This window comes from Lissotriton helveticus, chromosome 6, assembly GCF_964261635.1.
Source record: "Lissotriton helveticus chromosome 6, aLisHel1.1, whole genome shotgun sequence".
NCBI lineage: Eukaryota > Metazoa > Chordata > Amphibia > Caudata > Salamandridae > Lissotriton > Lissotriton helveticus.
In genome coordinates this window covers 777,602,453-777,625,108 of record NC_136067.1, presented here as the reverse complement: position 1 = coordinate 777,625,108, position 22,656 = coordinate 777,602,453, and the positions used below count along the sequence as shown (strand labels likewise).

The window sequence follows — 22,656 nt, the reverse complement described above, 5'->3', positions numbered from 1 at the left end:
TTTATATTAGCCCACGAAGGGCATTATGGGGCGCTCCTCTGCGGAGTAGTGGATAATAAATGAGCAGCTACAACCATACGAGTCTCAAGGGATTGGGTCCCCTGGGCAGTAGTACGACTAGGGAATTAGTGCCTGGCACCCCCATCCCAAAAATGAAAATACTACAAACCTCTCCGGGCCTTGGCCCACATTGGGGGGCTTACTTTTCACCCTACTGGAACAGGGTATCCCTATTCTGCCCCCTATATACTTTTTTTCCTCTCAGGATACGGGACTTTTTTGTACTACTTCATCTACAACTATGGAATGAATCAACAGAGCTTTACATTTCAGAAGCAGAGAGTGCTGGAGCAAATAATTGCATCATGGGTCCCAGTGATATCACAGGTCTTGAATGCTTTGGGTGCCTGGGAAGCGGAGGTGGAGAAAGGACTGAGTGCAGGGGGTCCTCTGTAATAAACTGATGGAAAACAGTCATGACATACTGAAGTATATATTTCTAACCCAGAACATTTAAAGGTATGATTAGCCCTCCTAAGCATATGCACACCTAACTTGGTTCAAGCCTCAGATGGAGACTCTGGGTCCTAATGTGGGGGTATTCAGTCAGATCTTCTCTCCAGACCTGATGGCTCTATGGATCCTCCACAGTGTGAAATATACAAATATTTTGAACCTTAAATGTTTACAAATATACTGAATGGATTTAAACCAAATCACAAAAAACCTGTTATCTGGATGAAGACCAAATATATGTCAAATTTGGTTTAATTCCGTTCAGCCGTGAACAGCTTTGGCAGTGTCTGATTTTCCTATGGACAATTGCATGGGGAAACCGCATTTTGGTCCCCCACCCCCTTATCTTCCCCTTGGCCCCTGCTTGACAGATCATGCTGACACTTTCCAGGAAAAAACGGAGGTGGATGAGACTTTTTGGGAAAGTTTCATGAAGATTCATCAAACAGCGCTACGTTATTAGCAAACCGAACCCAAAAAAAAAAAAATCACACATGCACACAGATGTGCAGAGTGTAATAGGCTATTTGTTACCATTGTTCAGTGTGGAGAGGGGCCCTGACTCACACCAGGCAAAGCCTAGAGTGGATCATGCGGCCCATTTCCTCCCTTTGAAAAAATTATGCTTAACCAGGATGCAAGGGGTTACATTTGTTCAGTTAGGTAAAATCACATTGAATAAGCCTTGTGGCATTTCGGAGAGAAGGTGCCATGTGTAAAGTAAACGTAACCCCTAATCTGTGAAGCTGTAAATTGTGTTTTTCTCACAACAAATTCACTATAGTGTGGTAATGAACTAGGATGTAACCTTTGCACTGTAGTAGTAAGTGTGTTAATGTGTGCTTATTAGTACAATTGTTCTACACTACATGTTTTAGTGGATCACTTTAATTTTCACTGCCATGGCATAAATACATAGTCATGAGACCAAGAAGCAAGGATGAAATAAAGACAAATATTTATAGTCAAACATCACTGTACCGCTTGACTTTTTTCACGAGGTTCCAGCTCAGCACCGATCTAACAAACAGACTTGAAATGGGTTCTTCGTCCTCTATCACATCCTGCAGATCGCCATGTAAACCTTCTCCAGCGCCACATTGCTGCCACCAGCAAAACCCACAACCAATATATTATTTCTTCAACCAAACTCGAATGCACAAATATCCCTGTTAATATAGCTACAGGGCTCAAGGGGTGATACATAGTACAATGTTCTTACTTTCAGGCTCTTTAAATAGTTCGACAGCATGCTAGGATGGAAACGATTCTCCTCTGGCACCTGTTCGTCATATCTTGGTCCCAACATTGTCTTTAGGGGCAAGAATTTAGCTATATAGAAAGAAAAGGTTTATATTACAATCCGTTCTCTGAGTAACATAGGGGTTTTTTTAAGTGAGAACAGCATGCAAGGCACTACAACCACCCATTTGTTCATGCATCACACGATGACAACCTTTATAATCATTTACAGATAACGGAAGTGACTGCAACCACATCAACAACCAAAAATAAATGAAATGGCTAATACTGCGGAATATTTCAAATGCTCTTTAAAGGGGTCTGGGGTGATTTATGTCATATTTTGCAACACTTTTTCTCGCACTATATTCATTTTATGAGTGTTAATTGAAGGCGCTTCAACCTTTTACATACAAGGGTGAAGGGCTTTCTGGGTGAGGGTTTTATGGTGTTTATTCCTCTGAACATCCACATTTCAGTTCACCTACTTATTTGTTCTTGCATTTGTAAGCATCGTTTTATGTCACTTTTTGAGACGTTTATTGACACTTTAATATTTCTGCATTTAGTCGACGTTTTATCATCATTTAAGTTTCCAAACCTCTAAAAACAGTATGAAAGAGGCAGTAGTAACAAAGAAAGGCAATTATCTTCAACTGAATTCAGACAAGAAACCTTGGTGATTCTCTTCTATTTGATCTGCACACTGATGTCTGGCTACCTGGCTGGCACAATGTCCTCGACCAGCATCCTCAGTTCACAACCTATGCTTTAAGCTTGATTAAGATTCATCACTCTTTCCACAGAATTATCGAAGTCTCATAAGGCTGCTTTCTTCGCCTGAAGGTCTTTTAAAAAATTCTCCCTTGTCCTGCTGCAGTTTCGTTTTGCAGTACTTCAATCAGTCGGTTAACACGCCTCAACTACAGCGATGCACTTTACCTTCGAAGTCCTGTTTTTACCTGGTTCAAAGACTCAAACTTGTTCAGAGCTCAGCTGTCTCTCTATTTTTAGTGCTTCCGGGTTGCTCCACCATCTCTATTCGTGTCAGACAGCTATTTATGGTTACTCTAATATCCCAGCCCTGAAGAATGAATAGTGGGTCTTAAAGTGGTGATGATGCAACTTGGAATACTGAAAATAATCATTGAATGAATGGCGGGATTTCTTGAGCACGCAGCTACCCCGGGGAGTGTCCCGGCGATAAGCAGAAAGAGTGAGAGGGTGACAAAGCCAGAGAGTGAAAAGCCAGGTCGAGTTGGTTTCTAAAAGGCCTCTCATTTTCGATTTGACCCAATTTGGCAGGTAGGCAACTCCAGGCTTGTGGGCCTCAGAAGGGAGAAGTATCTGCCACCTGTTTTAGCAAGCTTAACCATAGGCACTCTAGACAGATGGCCTTGGGAAGAGCGCTGAGTTCTAGTGGGAATGTACTGATGTATCCTGGAGGACACATATTAAGGGCCAGAGCAAAGCTCTGTGCAGAAGGATGAGAGTCTTCAAAGGACTGGTGGGGGAAAGAAGGGTGCAGAGTGTGAAGGCAGAGGCGTTTAATATAGCACAACCATTTAAGTTACAAACCCAGGTCTACTGCCACTGGAGATTTATTACTATTCAACACGGATGAAGAGCGTACTTAGAAGGCAAGTACGACAGACAAATGGTTTGGAGACTAGATGTGTGAACATTGATGATGAGGATGATGAAGACACCTTTATAAAGCGCACAGATGCTTCTGGGAGTGTCCCGGCGCTAGTCCAATAGCAAGTACAAAATTACAGTGTGAATAGCCACGTTTTTAACCCTTTCCTAAAAGCAGATTCGGAACTTTCCTGCTTCAGGTGCAGTGGAAGAGAATTCCATGCAGACGGCCCTAAGAAAGAAGAGCGTCCACCAATCCTGGTCATCCTCACTCTCGGGACTCTACCAAAAGCACTTGGGTCACTCATGTTACGCTACCCTCACTTTACTCTATTAGGAGACATGAATATGCAACTGGAATCGTGCGTCGACCCACATGCCACTTGTTTCCAACATACCCTAAATATCTTTGGACTGGCTCAACTAGTGACCGCTCCTACCCATCAAGCCGGCCACATTTTGGACGGTATCTGTTCCAACTTAAGTACAATGACTACGTCCCCTCCCATTCCACAAATCTGGACCGACCACTGTTTCATTCCCTTTGACATTGAGCAACAAGTCCCAGTTTCATCAACAATAAAGCGCTCCCAACCCTCCTTCTCGGTAAACTGGAGAAAGGTGACCGACCGTATTAAGCTGGATTCCCAGCAACTGGCCCAGGCCCCTAAGTTGGTGGGAGACGTATCGGTTGATTCTCGCAACTTCCACGTCTGGATGGATCAAATTATCTCGGAAAACTTTAATTCCAAAGGCGACCGTGTGAAGTGTTCCAGAAGGAAGCTGAGCACCCCATGGTACACCCAGGCCTTAACTGAGAGCCACCTTCTTTGTAGAATAAAAGAAAGGAAGTGGAGGAAAACATACGATGAGGCTTCAAGAGCCCTCTATGTTCAGCAGAGGAAATTATACCTCTCAAGCATAAAGTCTGCCAAAAAGGAGTATTACACAAAAGCTATCAACGACGCCCATCAGAAGCAAAAAACGTTTTTCTCTATCGTCAAATCTTTCACTCACCCCAAAGCTCTTCAGCCCGAAATCCCCCCCTCTGAAACTCTGTGCAACCAAATAACAGATTAATTTGGGGAAAAAATTGCAATCATTCAAAAGGATTTCCCGCCCTCTCGGACCATTCCCACTCTCGGACCCCGGAAACAGGTAGGCGATCACCATCATTCCCTTCGCGGCTTCCAACCTGTCTCCCTCCAACAGACCCGCAAGGCGATTCTGGCCTGCAAATCAGGAGCACCAACTGACTCCTGTCCCCCTCGTATACTGCATCATCTAATTGAGGTAGTCAATCCTAACATCAACGCTATCATAAATGCTTCCTTAGACTCAGGGGTAGTGCCTAACGAATGGAAAAAGGCCATCGTGAAACCCCTGATGAAAAAGCTGAATAAATCCCCTTCAGATCTGACGAACATGCGCCCCATCTCACTCCTGCCTGTTCTAGGAAAGATCACGGAACAGATAGTGCGCTGGGAGCTAAAAGCATTTGTGGAGAACCATAACATTCTGCACCCACAGCAATCTGGCTTTCGCCCCAGCCACTCTACCGAAACGGCTCTGATAGAACTCTCCGATTCCATCAAGTTCCTGCATGATGAGGGAAGGAAAGCCGTCCTCATCCTGCTCGATCTCACAGCAGCGCTCGATACAATCTCTCATGTCATCCTGATTGATAGGATGCGTGAGATTGGCGTCACAGACACAGCTTTGGCATGGGTAAAATCTTTCCTGACCAATAGGTCCCAATCTGTGTCTTTGGGTCCCCACCTATCCAGCGAAAAAACCATTACATCGGGAGTACCGCAGGGGTCCATATTAAGCCCATTACTTTTTAATATCTATATGGCACCCCTCCTGGCTGTGATAGAGTCTCATGGGATCCTTGTCACGTCATATGCTGACGACACCCAACTCGTCGTCTCTATCGACAAAAACTGCACGGATACAGAACTGCGGTTTCAGAATTGTCTCACGGAGGTATTTCAGTGGTTGAATACAAACCACTTGAAGTGCAACAGCGGGAAAACTGAAATCATACCATTAGGGAAAGATTTACTCTTTTGCCCTAAGGATTGGTGGCCCAAAGATTCAGAGGCCCCGCCTAGTGCAGTGACTTCTGCTCGCAACCTGGGCGTGCAATTTGATGCAACCCTCTCCTTCGACGATCACGTCAGGATTACGGCCGGTTGCTGTTTTGGACTCATCAAATCTCTAAAAAAAAAATTTGACTTCCTCCCCATTGCTTCTAGGAAATCGGTCGTGGTTGCATTAATACTCTCCCGACTCGATTACTGCAATGGGTTGATGGCCGGAGTGAAAAAGTCCACTCTGAAGAAGTTGCAAAGTGTACAGCACGCTGCTGCAAGATTAGTGTTAAAACTACCCAGGAAATCTTCAGCCTCAGCAGCATTAAATTGTCTCCACTGGTTGCCTCTGCATAAGAGAATCCTTTTCAAACTCTTACTAACAGTTTTTAAAGCCCTGAAAAACATAGGTCCTAAATACCTCGCCAACCGTTTCATCCACTATGACCCCGCACGCTGTCTGAGATCCTCAGGGACCAACCTCACCAAGATCCCCAGGTACAAATACAAAACCAGGGGTGGAAAAACTTTCACAGTCCTTGCAGCAAGGGCTTGGAACAACCTGCCCGTAAACCTCAGACTGATTGAGACTGAGAGTCTTTTCAGGAAACAACTGAAGACTTGGGTCTATCAGCAATCCGATACCTATGTGATGGCAGCCATCTAGATCCTCTATCATCCAATCTTACACACGCTCGCTTAGCGCCAAGATACTCCCTTCGGAGCGAAAGGCTGCGCTTAATAAATACCCACAAATACAAATACAAATACCAAAGCCAAATGCGAGGACAGGAGGCTCCTGGCAGGATTTTAAAAATGGATACAGAAGCCAAGGTAACATGGACCAATATTGTGCAAAAAACGAAAAAACAACACCAGTGTTTTAAACAAAATTATCTTCCTTATTGGTTTCCAGTGCATGGAAGAAAGATGCCTAGAAATCCTAGTCCTCATCGGCAAATTCAGTTTAAGTTGTGCCACGCCGTTTTGTACCATTTGAAGTTTGTGGATGGCGCACTCCGGAAGACCGAGGTATAAGGCATTAGGCAAGATGTGCTCAGAGCCTGGATAACTGCTTTCCTGGCCGGAAAGAATAAAAGGTTTTTCAGAGTCTGCAAGATACTAAAAAACATTCCAGTCACAATACTGATCTGGGGTTGGAAAGATAAGCGATTGTCAAACTTAACTCCCACATTCATGGCTGTATCCGTGAAAGATGCAGGCAGAACAGAGCCATCGGGCCAACATGCCGACCAGCTGGTAGGAACCGTAGGGCAAAAAAAAAAAAGTGTATTTCAGTTTTGTCTGTATTGCACATCAGTCGTTTCTGATGCAACCAGACAAACACGGCAGTTAGGCACGATTTAATGGAGTTGCAAGCCAGATCCTCCCCATCTTTACCAGAGAAGAGAATCTGCGTATTATCTGCATATGGTACAATCTTTGCACCAAAAGACTCAACTAGAGAAGCAAGAGGGGTAAGATACACATTAAACAGAGTTGGGCCGAGCCCTGCAGGACCCCAACTGAGACTGCCCTACTGCCGGAAGAAAACAGAGGAAGCCAGACCTCCTGTTCTCTATTGTCTAAGAAGGTGGTCAGCCACATAAGGGCCAGACTCTTCACTCCAATTCTGGAGAAGCAATCCAGCAAGCAGGAGTGGGGAACCGTATCAAAGGCAGCAGACAGGTCTAGCCAAATCAACACTGCCTTGACCTTGACATCCAACGTACCTTTGATTTACTCTGCCGCCTCGAGGAGGGCCGTCTCAGTACTTAAATTCTTCCTAAAGCCGGGTTGACTAAAATGAAGAAGATTGTTAGACTGCTGATTAAAAAAAGAGTTGCCTGACGACTGATTTCTCCAAGATCTCAGAGACTGCAGGCAACAGGGAGATAGGCCTGTAAATACTAGGCAAATTAGGTAAACATTGGTTTATTATCAACCTTGTGACTGCTTTGACGCTAAGAGACTGGTTGGAAAGCAGTGAGAAATGTAAACACCTTAATCTTTCAACATAAAGTAAGCATTTAAACTTATTCCAGATATCTCCCCTTCTAAAACACCTATCCCAAGAAGTTTTTTTTTTTTTAAATCTTTATTTATCATTTTGTCACAAAGGTAACAACACATGCATCAGTGTTCACAGTCATCATCAGCAGTTAAGAAAGAGGCAAGTACGGACAAGTAGATACATGTTATGGATACAAACATCGGAGAGGTCCAGCCTAGCATCAGTGCAACAGTTCTTACATTGCAGTTCATACTGTCAGGGGAGCGCTACCCCTCATTATACCCCAAGAAGTTCACAGCTATAATTGGAACGGAGAGATCTACACTTCCTGATGGGAGAAGATCTGCATTGCTGAATGTGAGAAGCAGCATTTTCTAGTAATGGAAACGACTACTTCGAAGAAGAGTTTCACAGCTCATTGCATTGTTTGAAATTAGCGGCTCCAACAGTTACGTTACTGGTGGGACAAGGTGGCTCTTCAAGAAGTTAGTGAGCACCGTCTCCATCACACACTTCAGAACAAAGACTGAGATCTGCATAGTAAGCACATAATGTTTCAGGAGGAACCACCGCTCACTGGTATGCCTCTTTGCACGTCATCACACAGAAAAATCAGAGGTCGCACTGGTGGCCATATTATTTAAAATAACTCTCACCACTAATTGCCTAAAGGTCCGTTTTTGCGTACCGAGCATGTAGAATCTTTTTCAAGTGAAACACTTAAAGGTAGTATAAAAGTTGAATGTGCTGTTTTGCCTCCATTTAGCAAAGTAGCAGCAATTCCTGAAGATGCAACAGCAAGAGCCAATAGTCCTAAAGAGCGGATTTTTGCTGGTATGAGGTTGATTAAGTAAGTTTTGCCAGTTCCTCCTCATTCCTCTGTGCCCGTGTTTTATATGTTGTCCTTGAAAGTTGTGTCTTCCTCTTCACCATTGTTTTTGTGTCCTTGCAGTAGAGTTGAGAAATATAAATGTTAATGATACTGTGGTTGACCTGCAGTGTTCTGTAATGTTTAAAGTTGTGCTAATGTGTGTATCAGGCAGCGTAGCAAGCCATGCCTCTGCTATACGTAATTCACAATGAGCCTCTGATGTAGTGTGTGTTTAAATATATGTTGTAATTGTGTGTTATGCAGCATGAGGTAAGTATGACAAAATGCAACAGTAATTGTTCCACGTGTTGTTTTACATCTGCCTATAGCCAAAGGTGATTTTTTAATGTTTTAGCAACGTCTTAGTGCGGTTGTCCATGCACTGTTAGTAACAGCGTTGTTCATATGTGGGTCCTTAGCTGTATTAGCTTGTCGTTCGCTATCTGTGGAGTGTGTTGGTTATGTAATTTGTAAGCGTGTTGTGTTTGACGTTATTGTGCTTGCGAGGGCTGCTTTGAGGCCCCGGCTGCGCCCCGGACTAAATGGCAATAATGAAGTTGCTTAGATGGTGTTCTACGCTGCCTGCCGTGAATGTCCGCTGGATCCGTCGGAGCGCCAATGTAGCGGTGAGTGTTTTGTTTTTTTTTCCCTCCCTGTGGCCACTGATAAAAGTTACGTTATTTAAAGTCTGTAGTCAGTATGGCAAGGTCCGTCAGTGCAGCGCACATTGCTATTTTGATTCTCCCGTGTGAGAAGTGAATGTGCGCACACATTTGTGTGGAAAGCCGCGCACCTGTTTGTTTTTTGGCTAATTGTACTGCAGCCTCCTTTGAGAAAGGTGACGTCGCGTACACATTGGTGACGAAAGGCGCGCCCCTTTTTATGTTAATTTTGGTGCCGCCCCCTCTGAAAAGTTTTACGGGCACAAAGGTTGCGCCGTAGTATCTGTCATTAATGTTGCCTGAATGTGAAATGCTTCGCAGCTTTGTGTTTCTACACGTACGTGTCAGACGCGAATTAAGAACGTGAATGTGTGCGCACATTGCTTACGAAAGGCGCGCCCCAGAAGGGTGACATCGCGTACTGAGAACGCACATTGCTGATGAAAGGTGCGCCCCTTTTAATGTTAATTTTGGTGCCGCCCCCTCTGAAAAGTTTTACGGCCACAAAGGTTGTGCCACAGTTTCTGTGATTAATGTGCCCTGAATGTGAAAGCTTTGCGTTTCTGCACGTACGTGTCAGACGCGAAGGTGGATCGTGAATGAGCGCGTACATTAAAGGCGCGCTACTCTTGATTAGTGTCACGCACCTCTGACAACGCTGTTGGCATGCCCCTCTGACAACGCCCCTCTGACTACGCCCACAAACGAATAATGTACTGCTGTTTTGGCAAGCCCCTGTACGCGGCATTTTTTTTAACGCTGTTGTGCCACGCCCCTCTCTGAATGCTGCACGCCCACAAAGGAATAATGCAGTGTAGTGTAGTTAGTTTGACACGCCCCCACCAAAGCCCACAAGGGACTACTTTACCCCTAAGGTTCTTTGACCTTTGTAATGTATATGGTGCCCAGATGTATAGCCTATGTCCATCTGCTGCATCTCCCCTTTCCAATGCTGTATTGGGTGTTGTGATTGGTGCTGTACTTCTTGAGTTTACCCGCCTCAAAGGTTTCAGCTCGCTCTTTATAATAGTAATATAGTATAGATTTTTTGTGTGATGAGGTAAAGGGCAGGCTAAAGCTATTTAAACCAGAAATTAAAACTTTGGAGTATAGAGGAAAACTAATTAAACTCATCGGGTCTTTTCTAGAAGTCATAGAATAGAAGGGGATGTAAAGATTTAAAAAAATGTAAGTCTCAAACAAAAATCATTGTTTCATAAACTGGTTGTATCAAAAAGATTTAGCCCTACTACAACATACTAATGCTAGTGTCCCCAAAGCACGGAGAGAGCTATTAAATGGGACTGAAATATCAACCGAGGAACAGAAGGAAGTTAGTTTTGTTCAAATCTGTTTTTTATTGTGAACACAGCGATAAGCCTACAACCCCAGTTCGGGGCCGGCCGCGCAGAGAAAAGCCAGTAGGCAATACTAACCAGGGGGGGTGGAACCGTTAACACAGCGAGGAAGTTAGTTTTAAAGAGGAGTTTTAAAGTGTTCAGTGATCATTTCAGATTTTTAAAAGAATATGTATAAAAAATGTAATTCAAAAGAGTTGATCAGCTGAAAGTGAGCAAGGTTTCAAATGTACCAAAAGTGATTTGGGAAGCCATTATCAAGGAATTCAAACGACTGACTGGTGATGGAATAATCGAAGCTGTGGATGCAACAGAATGGTTGGCCCGGTATTATGTGCACAAAAACAGGGTAGGAGATGGAAGGTTGTGCACCGGTTTTCGCAAATTGAATTAGAATGCATTTGGAGACAAACATCCTCTCCTCAATATTATAAGCATGATGATTATGATAACGGGGCAAAGATATTAACTTCTCCAAACATTGCATCAGCATACATCAGTTCCTTCTGCATGAGAACTCTAGTGACCAGGCAGCATGTTTGATTTTTGGGGGATGTCAATTTGCTTGATATGATATGATATGATAGCCCATTTATACCGCGCAACAATCGCTCCAGGGAGCATCTCGGCGCCAATAAGAGGTCAACCTGATGTCAAAGTTGCCATTACTGCTTAAAATTGATCGAGGCCGGACTCACACTAGTGCTCTGGCAACTATGTCTGGAAGGTTGTAAATCCAGGCTTTTAGTTGTTTACGGAATTCTGATTCCTTGGCCAGTGCTCTGAGAGGTGGGGGAAGGGCGTTCCAGGCTTTTGCGCCTAGTACCGCCAAGGATTTGCCCCCACAGGATTCAAGTCTAAACCCTGGGACGATCAATAGGTTGGCGTTTGAGGAGCGCAGTGCTCGGGTCGGACAGTATCTAACAAAGTTTTTCCTTAGGTATAAAGGGCCAAGGTCATGGGCAGCTCGAAAAGTAATTATCAATAGTTTGTACAGGACCCTCTTTGTTATGGGCAGCCAGTGTAGAGCATTGAGTGCTTTGGATGCTGAGGATTTTCTCGGCCATTTTAGGACCAGCCTTGCTGCCGCATGCTGGACCATCTGAAGTTTGTGAGTAACCGCTTTATTGGTTCCAGCATACAGGCTGTTGCAGTAATCTATGCGTGAAGTAACTAATGCAACAGTGACGGTTTTCCTCGCTACAAAGGGCAGCAAGTCAAAGAATTTCCTGAGACTCTTTATCACCCCAAAACAGGTGCCTGCCACTTTTGACGCCTGCTTTTTAAAAGATAAGTCGGAGTCAAAGTGTACCCCAAGATTACGTGCTGAGGAGGTGGTGTGAGGCGGTATTTCTGCCTTTTCAGGCCACCATAATCTGGGAATAAATTCATTCTTTGGGCCTATAGGCATGATCTCAGTTTTGCCTGTATTACATTTAAGGTGGTTTCTCCGCATCCAGTCAAAGGTGGCCGTAAGGCAACATTTGAGTTTTTCCTCCCAAATCTGGTTGTCTTTATCCCCTGTATTACATTTAAGGTGGTTTCTCCGCATCCAGTCAAAGGTGGCCGTAAGGCAACATTTGAGTTTTTCCTCCCAAATCTGGTTGTCTTTATCCATTACCAGGATAAGTTGGGTATCGTCGGCATATGCTATTACATCTATGCCAAAGGACGATACCAACTTTATCAGAGGCGCGGTGTAAACATTAAATAATGTCGGGCTCAAGCTAGAACCCTGAGGTACTCCCGTCGAAAGCGATTTCTCGCTGGAACGGAAGTCCCCCAAGGTCACCACTTGTCTCCTGTCACTAAGGAAGTTTCTTATCCACTCCAGGGCTATGCCTGAGATGCCAGATGTTATTAGCCGGTCTATTAAGATGACATGTGAGACCGTGTCGAAGGCCGCCGACAGGTCTAAAAGTATCAGGACGGCCTTCTTTCCTTGGTCTAGGGCAAATCGGATAGACTCAGTAGTGAACAGGAGAGCTGATTCCGTGGAATGTTGAGTCCTAAAACCTGCTTGGTTGGGGTGCCAAGCTTCACTGTTTTCCAGGAAGCTGGTAAGCTGTTTATTAACTATCGACTCTGTAATTTTACACAGTGCCGGGAGGAGTGAGATGGGACGTAAATTTGATAATATGGTTGGATCAGGGAGCTGTTTTTTTTGCAGAGGTTTCACTGCTGCCAATTTCCACTCTGAGGGGACATTGGCAGTAGCCAGTGAAATATTGACGATGTCATTTATGTCTGGATTGACCGTTTCGGCAATGAGATGTAAAAGTCTAATGGGGCACGGGTCGAAAGGTGATCCTGATTTAGTTGCTAGGATGGCTTGCTTAGTCTCCTCCAGACTGATTGTAGTAAAGAATGTGAGCTGGGCTCTATCCTGCCTTATGTTGTCATCCTCCTTCATTGAATCCTGAGTGGGGACCTCAAAGTCTTTCGTCAGACCCTGGACCTTTCCTTCAAAGAAGTCTGCGATAGAGTGACAGAGTATTTGTGAGACAAACGGACGGCGGAGCTTTTGTAAACTCAGATTGAAGGTCTCCCGTTACCGCGTGTGACCTGGGGGAATCGTAGCACCAGAGGTATCCCTGGTTACTCCTTATTGAGGGCGTGTAACTAATTGTGGTGTTTTACACACGAACGAAATAATCTACCCCCTCCCTTGAGATTGGATAATTTTGAAGGAAAGCGTGAACCCATTTTCCTGTGGGAAGAAGTTGTTTATACCCCTCGGGGTGGTGCCTTGGCACTCCCTGTTGGGGGGGTCACGTACACTACTATTTGCAGTACCCTTGTCCTGACGAAGCCAGAAGAAACAACTGGCGGAAACGCGACCGCGACTGCGTCGACAGATAACTAATAGTGTTTGCTTTACCCCCCTGTTTTTCTTTTTGTCTAGGGTACATAGTTGTATATTTGTATATATTGTAATTACCTCTTTTTTGATTACTGTATATAGTCTGGTTTTTCCCCCCCCGGTTTTTTGACCCAATATTTTGTCCTTTGTAAAAATTATAATCATTTATTGTTAAAAAAGAGCATAAAAAACAGGTTAATAAATTGTTTCCTGTTGCGAAGTAGCGTTTGCTTAATTTATCCCTTAATACCTTTTTGTTCTATTTTCTCATCCATTTGATGTTCCTTGCCCAGGTATGGGAGGGTAATATGGGCAGAACCCCTGTTCATTACGCAGAGTATTTGTGAGGGCGGAATGTCCTGCATTAAACATTTAGGTTTATTAAAATCTTTCACAATTTTAAAAATCGCTTTATGTTTATTGTTAGCTGTTTCGATCGTTGACGAAAAGTACTTCGTTTTGGCATGTTTGATTAGTGCGTGGTAAGCACTTTTAACCTTTTTATATTTACCGCGTTCTATACTGTGGTAGTTTTTTCGCCAGCTACGGTCAGCTCTGCGCACCTCCCCCTGTTTGTTTTTAAGTTCTCGATCGAACCAAGGGGCGGATTTCTTCTTATTCCTGGGTCTGGCTTTATTTTTTCCTTGTCCAGCCATGCCTTTCAGTTCGTTCATCCAGGCTCTAAAGGTATTTACATTTGGAGGATCAGCTGTCATGGGTCTACATTCTCTAGCCATAGTGTTTAATTCTGGGTGATTCATAATAGCTTTCCAGTCATCCTGCCTGACCAGGTTACGTTCTTCTGCCTGTTTATTTTTCCTATTAGTCTCTAATTGGAACCCAAAAGGTATTAGTACATGATCCGTCCACGTCTGGGGTTTAAGATGGTCTGTTTTTAAAATATCTAAATTGGAGGCAATACAGTCTATCGTATGCCCAGCCTCATGGGTGGCTTGGGTGTCACGAATAATGAGGCCCAATACATCCAAGGTTTCTCTAAAGGAGATAGTGGATGCATCCGTTTTGGACTCAAGATGAATGTTTACGTCTCCCAACATAGTAAAATTGGAGTATTTAAGAATCAGTGGACTTAGTACCTCTCCAATGCTCCCCAGAAAACCTGTGCATGATCCCGGAGGACGGTAGATCAATGCCCCTGCGAAGGAGAAATTGTCGTGAATTTTAATACAGAAGCCCATTCCTTCCGCATCTTAATTTCAGCATCCTTTGCTTTTCAATCAGCAATGGTGAAAATCGTAGAAGGAAGGAACTGCAGCAATATCTACCAAGATGTTATATTAATGTATGGAAGTAATGACGAAGAGCACAATGACACAGTAGGTCAAGTGTTATCCAGGTTACAATTAAACGGCCAAACTTGGAAGGCACAAAAATGTAAATTTGGCATTGTTGGAAATTTGCCCTTACTACAAGTTCACCTCCGATTTTTGTTGTCTATGTGCTGAGCCCCATTTTGCTAGCAACAGAACTCAGTGCACTTTAACCCTGTTACCCAGAGGTAACATGCTTGTGCTGCTCCTATCAACACAGTAAAATTGGTATATGGTACCGATCATACCAAGAGCCTGTAAATTAAATGATATCTGTGGGCTGCAACAACCATTGCTACTGCAACCTGAAGTACTTTTAACCTACTATTTTGAGCTGTCAAAAGAAATCTTCCATCAGGCTTAAAACTTCCTTTTTAATATGTTTAATAGTCACTCATAAGGTCGGCCTAAAGTCTCATAGGGCAGGATATACGGTATTTGAAAAGTAGGACATGTACATGTAAGTTTTACATGTCCTAGTAGTGAAAGACTCCTAAAGTAGTTTTTTAGTGCTGAAAGGCTATATCTTTCATAGGCTAATGCTGGGTTACATTATTACACTTAATAAGTGTGAACTTCACAATGGGAGCAGATAGAGGTATGATATTGACACTCAAACAAATTATCGTTTAAAATCCTCCTTAATTGTGAAGTCAGATTTTAAGGTATTATTCTGAAAATGTCACTTTTAGAAAAATTGATTTTTCTAGCTATACCAACTGAGCCTTTCTGCTAGTGTCCTGGATCACAATTGTGAATGGCTCTACTGTAGTGGGTTGTGTATTCTTTCCAGACATGGGAACAAAGAAGGTATAGGTGTGAGGGTGTGGGTGTGGGTCTTCCTGATAGGATGGCTGGGAAGCAGGTGTACCCTGCCCTGAGTGCACTTCAGAGGGCCCTGGCTGCGGCACGCACAAAGAACCCAACACCAGGCCTGCCCTTGCCTTTGTCACCCTAGATGGTATGAAGACAAACCGAGTTGAAGAACTAACCAGAACCAGTTTTGGGGGTACGTCAGGGAATTACCTCACAAAAAGACTAGCACCAGGAATACATGTAGTGGCTCTAAAGGTCAGTTGGCTGACCTTCGGTGTGAGCTACACAGACACAATAAGCTTCCGGAGGCATTCCTGAAACTCCTCAGCACCAAATGATCATTCCCTGGGCCTGCCTGAGCCCAGCTGCTGGCCTCTGCTGGAGTGAGTCCTGATCCCAAAGCGGACCCTACCCCAGGTCCTGGACCCTTGGCTGAAATCAGTGTGAGCTCCTCCTGTAGAAAAGTTGACGATACATATGTTTTGGGCTCCTCACAATGGTAAAGTGGCTTCTTTGCACTCAGACTTGACTGCCCTCAATGACCGCCAACTCGAAGCTCCAGCAGGACCTGCTATTCTTACCAACAGCAACCGTCCAGGAAGACCAACCAATGCAAAGTACCCACGATGACCAGCTCTTCATGCTGTAGCAACAACCATATGCGCTGCTCAACCTCCTCCTCGCTGCACCCCCCCTCCCCCAAAGCAAATGGCACCCTTCATGCAGGGCTTGAGAAAGTAACTTGAGCGGGATTAACCTGTATGCTGTATTCGACCCCTGCTCCATCACGGTCGATATGAACATGGGACTTTCCCTCGGTCCAGCACAACCAGATAACCGCCAGTGGCGCTTTATGCTCCCTGGAGCTATTTTTACCTACAACTTCAAAAACTCATATGTCCGGTTCTACTGATTAGATTTTGATTGTTTTAGTGTCATTCTATTGGGGTTGAGATTTTTCATGTGTTGCGTTTGCACTGTATGACTGTGTTCTGTGGAAACCCTTTGCACCTTGCCTCTAAGTTAAGCCAGGCTGATGTTGTGTGAAGCTACCAGAGGGTTAAGCACAGGTTAATTTCGTGACTCTTGTTTTTTACCATGACAAGGACTGTGTTCATCATTTGAGTGGGTTTTCACTTCTCTTAACTAATAACCCAATTTCTTACACACCAGCAAAGAATCCTCGGCAGTGAAAAATTTTTGCTGCCAGAAAAGTATCTAGCCCATCATTTCAGACGAAGGGACTCACCCAGCCATTTCCGGGGAGGAGACATGACAGGGGAGAAGTCCCAGACACAATTTACTGCAATATCAACTTCCACTTCGTCTACATCCAAAGCATGACTATGCTGATCAGAAACATCAGTTGCTGGAAGGGGGAGGCAGAGTTTTTTTTCCTTGAAAATAGACACGATCGATAAAATATCAGTGGGTCTTGAAGATTATTCATCAAGGAAATCGCATAGGTTTTCAGAATACCCCAGGAAACTGTTTTCTGGTAAGTCCTTTGATAAACAGCCTACAGAAGAGTCAGGCGGTCTGGGTAGAAATCCAGAAATTGGTAAACAAAAACTGCAATAACATCAGTCCAGCCATCGCAAAAGGGAGATTGATTCTATTCAATGTTATTTCTAGAGCAGCAGGAATCGGGCTAATACAAGCCAGTCTTGGACCTGAAAAAAGTCACAACCACATTCCCCACATAAGGTTCAAGACAATAACTGCAAAAAAGTTTGCCTTACTTGAGGAAAGGAGATTAACTTGAGTCTTTGGAGCCGTTATATGCATACGTGTATGCACGGGTCCACTAAGGGTCCCCACAATTCCTAAAATATTGTATCCAAGACAGACATTTTCTGTCTCAAGTACTCCTCTTTGTATTCCCGATACGGAGGGTGTTCACCAATGTTCTGGTGCCTTTGGTAGGTCTAATCTAGCCAAAAGGAATTCAGATTGTCCCTTTCTTGGACCACTGGCTATCTCCATCTTCTTTACTGTCGGCCAGCAAGGGAAGGACATGTGTGTCCTGCTGAGGGAGAACAGATGCTTGTTGAACCTAAAGCCATCCAATCTAGTACCAACACAGAATCTCCGGTTTGCAGGAGCTTATTTTAGAAGTGGTGTGAGGGAGCTGAGGCAAGGACAAGCTAGTGGTATGGTTCTCCTCCTTCCTGGCAATGGGGGCTTCAACAGCCACTGGTTGTTGATATAGGGGCTGATGGCTTTGACTATGGTAGTTCTTCAGTGGGCCAGGCTGCATCTATACCCGTTACTTCATTAACTGTTGAGGTTGTGGATACCAGAGAGACAGAATACGATCAGGTGGTTCCAGTATCATCAGAAGCAGTTCCAGTATCCTCAGATGTGGTTCAGTCCCTCAGTGGTGGTTAAACCAGCAGAATTTGGATAGGTGTCTTCCTCTGGGGACCCCACGGACTGTAATAGATGTGAGTGGGGAATGTTGGAGAGCAATGCTAGGGGAACAGACTGCCAAGGGAAAATGGTCCGAGACTCAGAGGAGCAGATGCTCGAATCGGAAGAAGTTAAAAGCAGAACTGAAGGTCTTAGAACATTTTCCTCCGGACCTGAGACAGCACAGTTTAAAAGTTAGGACGGACATCACAGTCAGTCACAAGTGCTAGGATGGAGGATGCTGGGCAAAGAGATAAGCTTGTGGGCCGAGGACAAGCTCCTCTTTATGCCTGTAGTGCATCTTCCTGGGAGAGAAAATTGGCCTGCAGAGCACCCAGCAGGGTTTTTTCCTCCTGTGGCTCTTTGCCATTTCCCCAAAGGGTTTTTTCAGCAAATAGATTTTTGGAGAACCAAGGACAGACCTGTTTCCATGTAGGGAGAATGCTCTGCTGCTGTACTCTAATCCTTTGCTCAGAAGTGTGGAAGGTGGACACACTGTTGTTTTAGTGGCAGAGGGTATTAATGCATTATTTTCTTCCCATACCCCTTATTTCAAGGGTACTTGGCAAAAAAAAACTGTAGAATCAGGTGGAGGTGCTTCTGGTGGTTCCAGGGTGGCGACCCCAGATGGTGGGAAGGGTATCTTAGGTTCTCCCTCTGTACTCATACCCCCTGAAAGGTACGCCTTTCCAACATGGAATCTTGCTTGTCTCCAGTTGTGGCGTTGGCTTTTGAGAGGGCGGATTTCCGTCATTAGTGAAATTTTGAGATACTGTGGGGAAAGGAAAGTGAACCCTACTGCAGATGAGCCTGCGTTAAATCTTGGATTTTTTAAAGAATTATTTTTGTTGTGGGCCTAGCAGTCACTACCCCAAGATCTCGGTGGACTACACTTAGAGTTTTAAGGAACCCCTTGCTGGAGGGATTAGTGCCATGAGTGAATAGATTACTGAGGAGTGTTTTTCTATAGAGACACGTGATTCATTCACTAGTTCTGGGGGTGGGAATTACCTTTGGTGCTCCGGGCACTACCTTAGTTTTGGGTCTTATGTGGTTTTAATTTGGCAGCAATTTCTTTGGGCAGAAGAACAGGCAAGTTGGGTGTTTTACGTTTTGATTTTTTTTTATTCAACTAAGGTAATGTGGTGGTGCAGTACAGTCCAGATTATGTCCCAAAAGTACTGCCAGTTTTTCACTGTTCGTTTGAATTAGTGTTGCCAGGGCATTGTCCAGATCTCTCTCCTCCGGAGTAGGAGGTATTTCACATCCAAAATGTCAGAAGAGCATTTGAAATCTACGTGATGAAAACAAAACCTTTTTGTAGGGTAATTTTTGGTTTGTGTTCTATGGCACCTCCAATAGAGGTAGATGCCATCAACAGCAACACTTAGCAGACGATTGATCCAAGCTATTGTGCCGACACATGAGAGGCAAACAAGGTCCCTTTCAATCCAACTACAGGAAATGTCAATGAGAGTTATGTGAGCGTCTAGGGCAGCTTTGAAGGAGAATCTTTGATGGACATATATAATGCTGCGATTTGGCCTAGGTCCCATAGATTTATGAAGCATTACTGGCTGCAGCTGGGAGATACATGATTCACATGCTTGGGATCACTGGTGTTGGATGCAGGGGCAGAATAAGGGAAAGTGAATATTCTTCAATTCTTGGTTTGACTCATTTGGCTGCTGTTATTTCTTGAAGGCGAACGAGTGGCTTTGATCCTCCGAAAGAAGCATTAAAAGACAATCCGTTTAAAATAAACACTGAAACGAAGCAAGTTCTAAGTCGTCGTGTTTTCTCTTTCTTGGCTAGTTATCCGATCGTCTCAAACTGCAAAGGGGGTGTTATTTCTGACAGATGTCCCCCAGGAGGACAAACGGCGCTGCAGATGAGGAGTGCAAAATCTGGGCGTGCAAGTAAACACTGAAACAGGATAGCTCCCAGCACGAGACAGGCAGGCCGAGAGGACACGACAGATGGCAAGAATTCATTCATTTCATTGGCCCGTCAAGTGTCTGCAGCCTGCGCTCGGGATAACGTGCGGTTCTGCAGCCTTTTAATGACAGGTGGGAATTCCCGCCTTCATCAGGCACCCCGCGGATATCAGCGACCCCACCTGTGCTTTTCAAACCCGTCTGCATCACTAAAGAGAAAAAAAACATGTTCATGCGACGTTTTCAAAACACATTAAACTTTTACCTATCACTTTCATGTCTGATGACCTCGTAATTAAATATTATTCACACAACACTGCGTGCCCGCCCCCAAAAAAACACGTTCAGCAGTTAAACAAAATAAATTCAACCTCTCAAAATTCAAGAGTGATGAATTCAATGTTCATGCTTTTGAAGAAAACCAAGGAGCTCTATCGCACAACATGGGGTAACGATTTACGGATTGGTTAATTTCGGTAGTGTCTTTTCCGGTCCTCAACATTTTTTTTTTTTTTTTTTTAAAGGCCTTTATTGACAGAAATTCGCAAATACAACTCAGTAAAGAGCCCGAAGGGCTCACAGATACAGTACAGTGCAACACAATAAGCGCAAAGGATCTGATACAGGAGTAATGAGGTCTAATTTTTAAAGGTTGTTTCTGAAGGATAGACGGAAACAGGATATCACAGCACAATAGATTGGATCCGGCCTAGTACGATCAGGATAGACAAATGCACATTGCAACAAGATGCCAGATTCGCTGCGCACCACCTAGAAGATAAACGTCTAAACCCAGAAAAGAAGAAAAGGAGAAAGAATAGAAGGCCCATAGAACCAAAAAATAAAAACAAACCCCCCCCCCATCCACCCCCCACCCTGCACCCCTGCAGCTGGCTACGGCCTACCCCCCCCATGCAGTGTGCCTGTCGCCCAATAAAAGGAGTCCCGAAATATAGAGAGTAAGAGAAGAAACCTAAACTAAAACTCCTATAAAATAAGGAAGGCGGGGAGGAGTCCACCATCCGTCCCTCAGCTCCACCCTCCCGTAAGGCCAATAACAGCCCAAAAGATAGTGTCCGGCGATGGCAGGCAGTACAGCCAAAAGATATTAAAAGCACAAAGGCAGCCCGCAGCTTAACCAAGTGTAGCCATCCACAACCCACCTGTCCAGGGCAGCAACAAGGAAACCACCAAAACATGAGCATAAGCGCACATCCCCGACCCACTCTCTTTTCCCCACCACTGCGAACTATGGAAATCCAGCAGCAAGCCGTCCCCCGGCTACACCCTCCCGCAAAAACAATAGTGACACAAAGTGAATAGTCCGGTGGTAAAAAACAGTTCGCAGCAAAACGGTGTAAAGCACAAAGTCAACACATCGCACCATCGGAGAAAACATCACATCACCCAGTTGCCACGGTCAATAACGAGGAATCTGCCAGTCCGTGAGAAGAAGCGTTTATCCCTGTCCCGTTTTCTCCTTACCGCCAATGCACATCAATGCAAACGAGGAAGACGTGTGCGGTAGTCCAGAAGTGTCACTGTGGTATGAACACCCAGACGTGTCGTATAGAAGAAAAGCCAGTGATCCCAGGGAGGACATAAAGGGTACCATCTTTGCATTGTGGAGCACGGGCGAGATCCACAGTCCAAAAACACCAACATTAAGCAACCGGGCATCAGCCATGGCCGCCTCAAGGCGCTCCGGGGACTCCAACCAGGATCGAGAGCAGATAGGCAGGGCGGCTTGTAACAGAATCGGGTCAGAGAAGGAAGACACAAAGTCCACCAATGGCAGCAGCGGCGACTTCAAGTACGGAGGGGGCAAGGATCGGAGCGGGCTCTTCAATCGCAAGTCCGGCTCAGAGTCCACCCCGTGGTCTGGACGTAGAAGTTCCTCAGCAAGGGACACAACAGGACAAAGAGCCTCAACAATGGCACTCGGGCCGCCATCTTGCAATGGAGAGGCAGGAGATGCGGTGGGAAGCTGTGCTTCGCCTGTCCAGCCAGCCTCGGACTCCCCATTAAAGAACCAAGCGCATCAAATCTGTTAGCAAGATCTCGAGCAGAATATTCCATTACACTGCGGAGGTCAGCGACAGCCGACATCAGGTCACCATATCGCCCTCCTCTGTTGTGCCTCACCCCACCAACATCGGTCCGCTCCAGTCGTCACGAATTCACTCGGGATGTGGTCTCCTCTCGGCCGGCGATATCCATGTCCGTTTCCGTAATCCGCACGGTCCCACCGTCACAGGCCGGGAGAAATGCGTAGGGCTACAGTAGTGGCAGAGGAAGGTAGAACCTCGAGAGCTGTTCGTAGGGCGAAGTGTCTCGTCGGGTGTAGAAGCAGACAACAGGGTGGGAGTCGCCCGCCGATCGCCAGGCAAATACAAGCCGCCACTGTGACCGGGTAAGCCGTGTGGACAGCTGAGAGATGCGCCCAAAATTAGCCGGAACACCCCATGCTTCGCCGCTAGTCCAGCTGAGGCACAGCTCGAAAATTGGCCACTTCCCAGTTGTGGTGGTCCGGCCGGCACCAAATTGCCGCGTCATCCGCTGTTGATCACTCAGCGGCCGGCCCGGATTCCAACTAGAGGTCCCGGTCTCAAGTCCACAACAGGCCTCAGGACGTATTCGATCGGCGCTACCGCTAGCTTTCAGGTAGGGGCTGCAGAGTTCCATCTCCGGGCATCGGAGAGGATCGGGCACACATTCGTGCCGTTTTCATACAGGAGCGCTGGCAGGATAGATGCGTCGGAGGCGATGGTATCAGGAGCCGAGGGATTAGTCGACCGTCCCGGTCGCCATCTTGGCTCCTCCTCGGTCCTCAACATTTATATTAGTAGCATCTATGGTAACTCAGCTGTCTCTCCACAACCCCCACGAACAGCCTTTTG

General features: G+C 45.2%; 1 protein-coding gene across 3 annotated transcripts in view; it reads right to left on the bottom strand.

Moving 5' to 3' along the window:
- Positions 1–22,656, bottom strand: part of RNGTT (RNA guanylyltransferase and 5'-phosphatase) — a 1,800,355-nt gene that overhangs the window by 1,767,449 nt on the left and 10,250 nt on the right. For all 3 annotated transcript variants that reach the window (XM_078648288.1, XM_078648286.1, XM_078648287.1), the window contains exon 2: positions 1,739–1,848. In XM_078648288.1, coding sequence (XP_078504414.1) covers positions 1,739–1,848 — 110 coding nt within the window. The remainder of the gene's footprint in view (positions 1–1,738; positions 1,849–22,656) is intronic.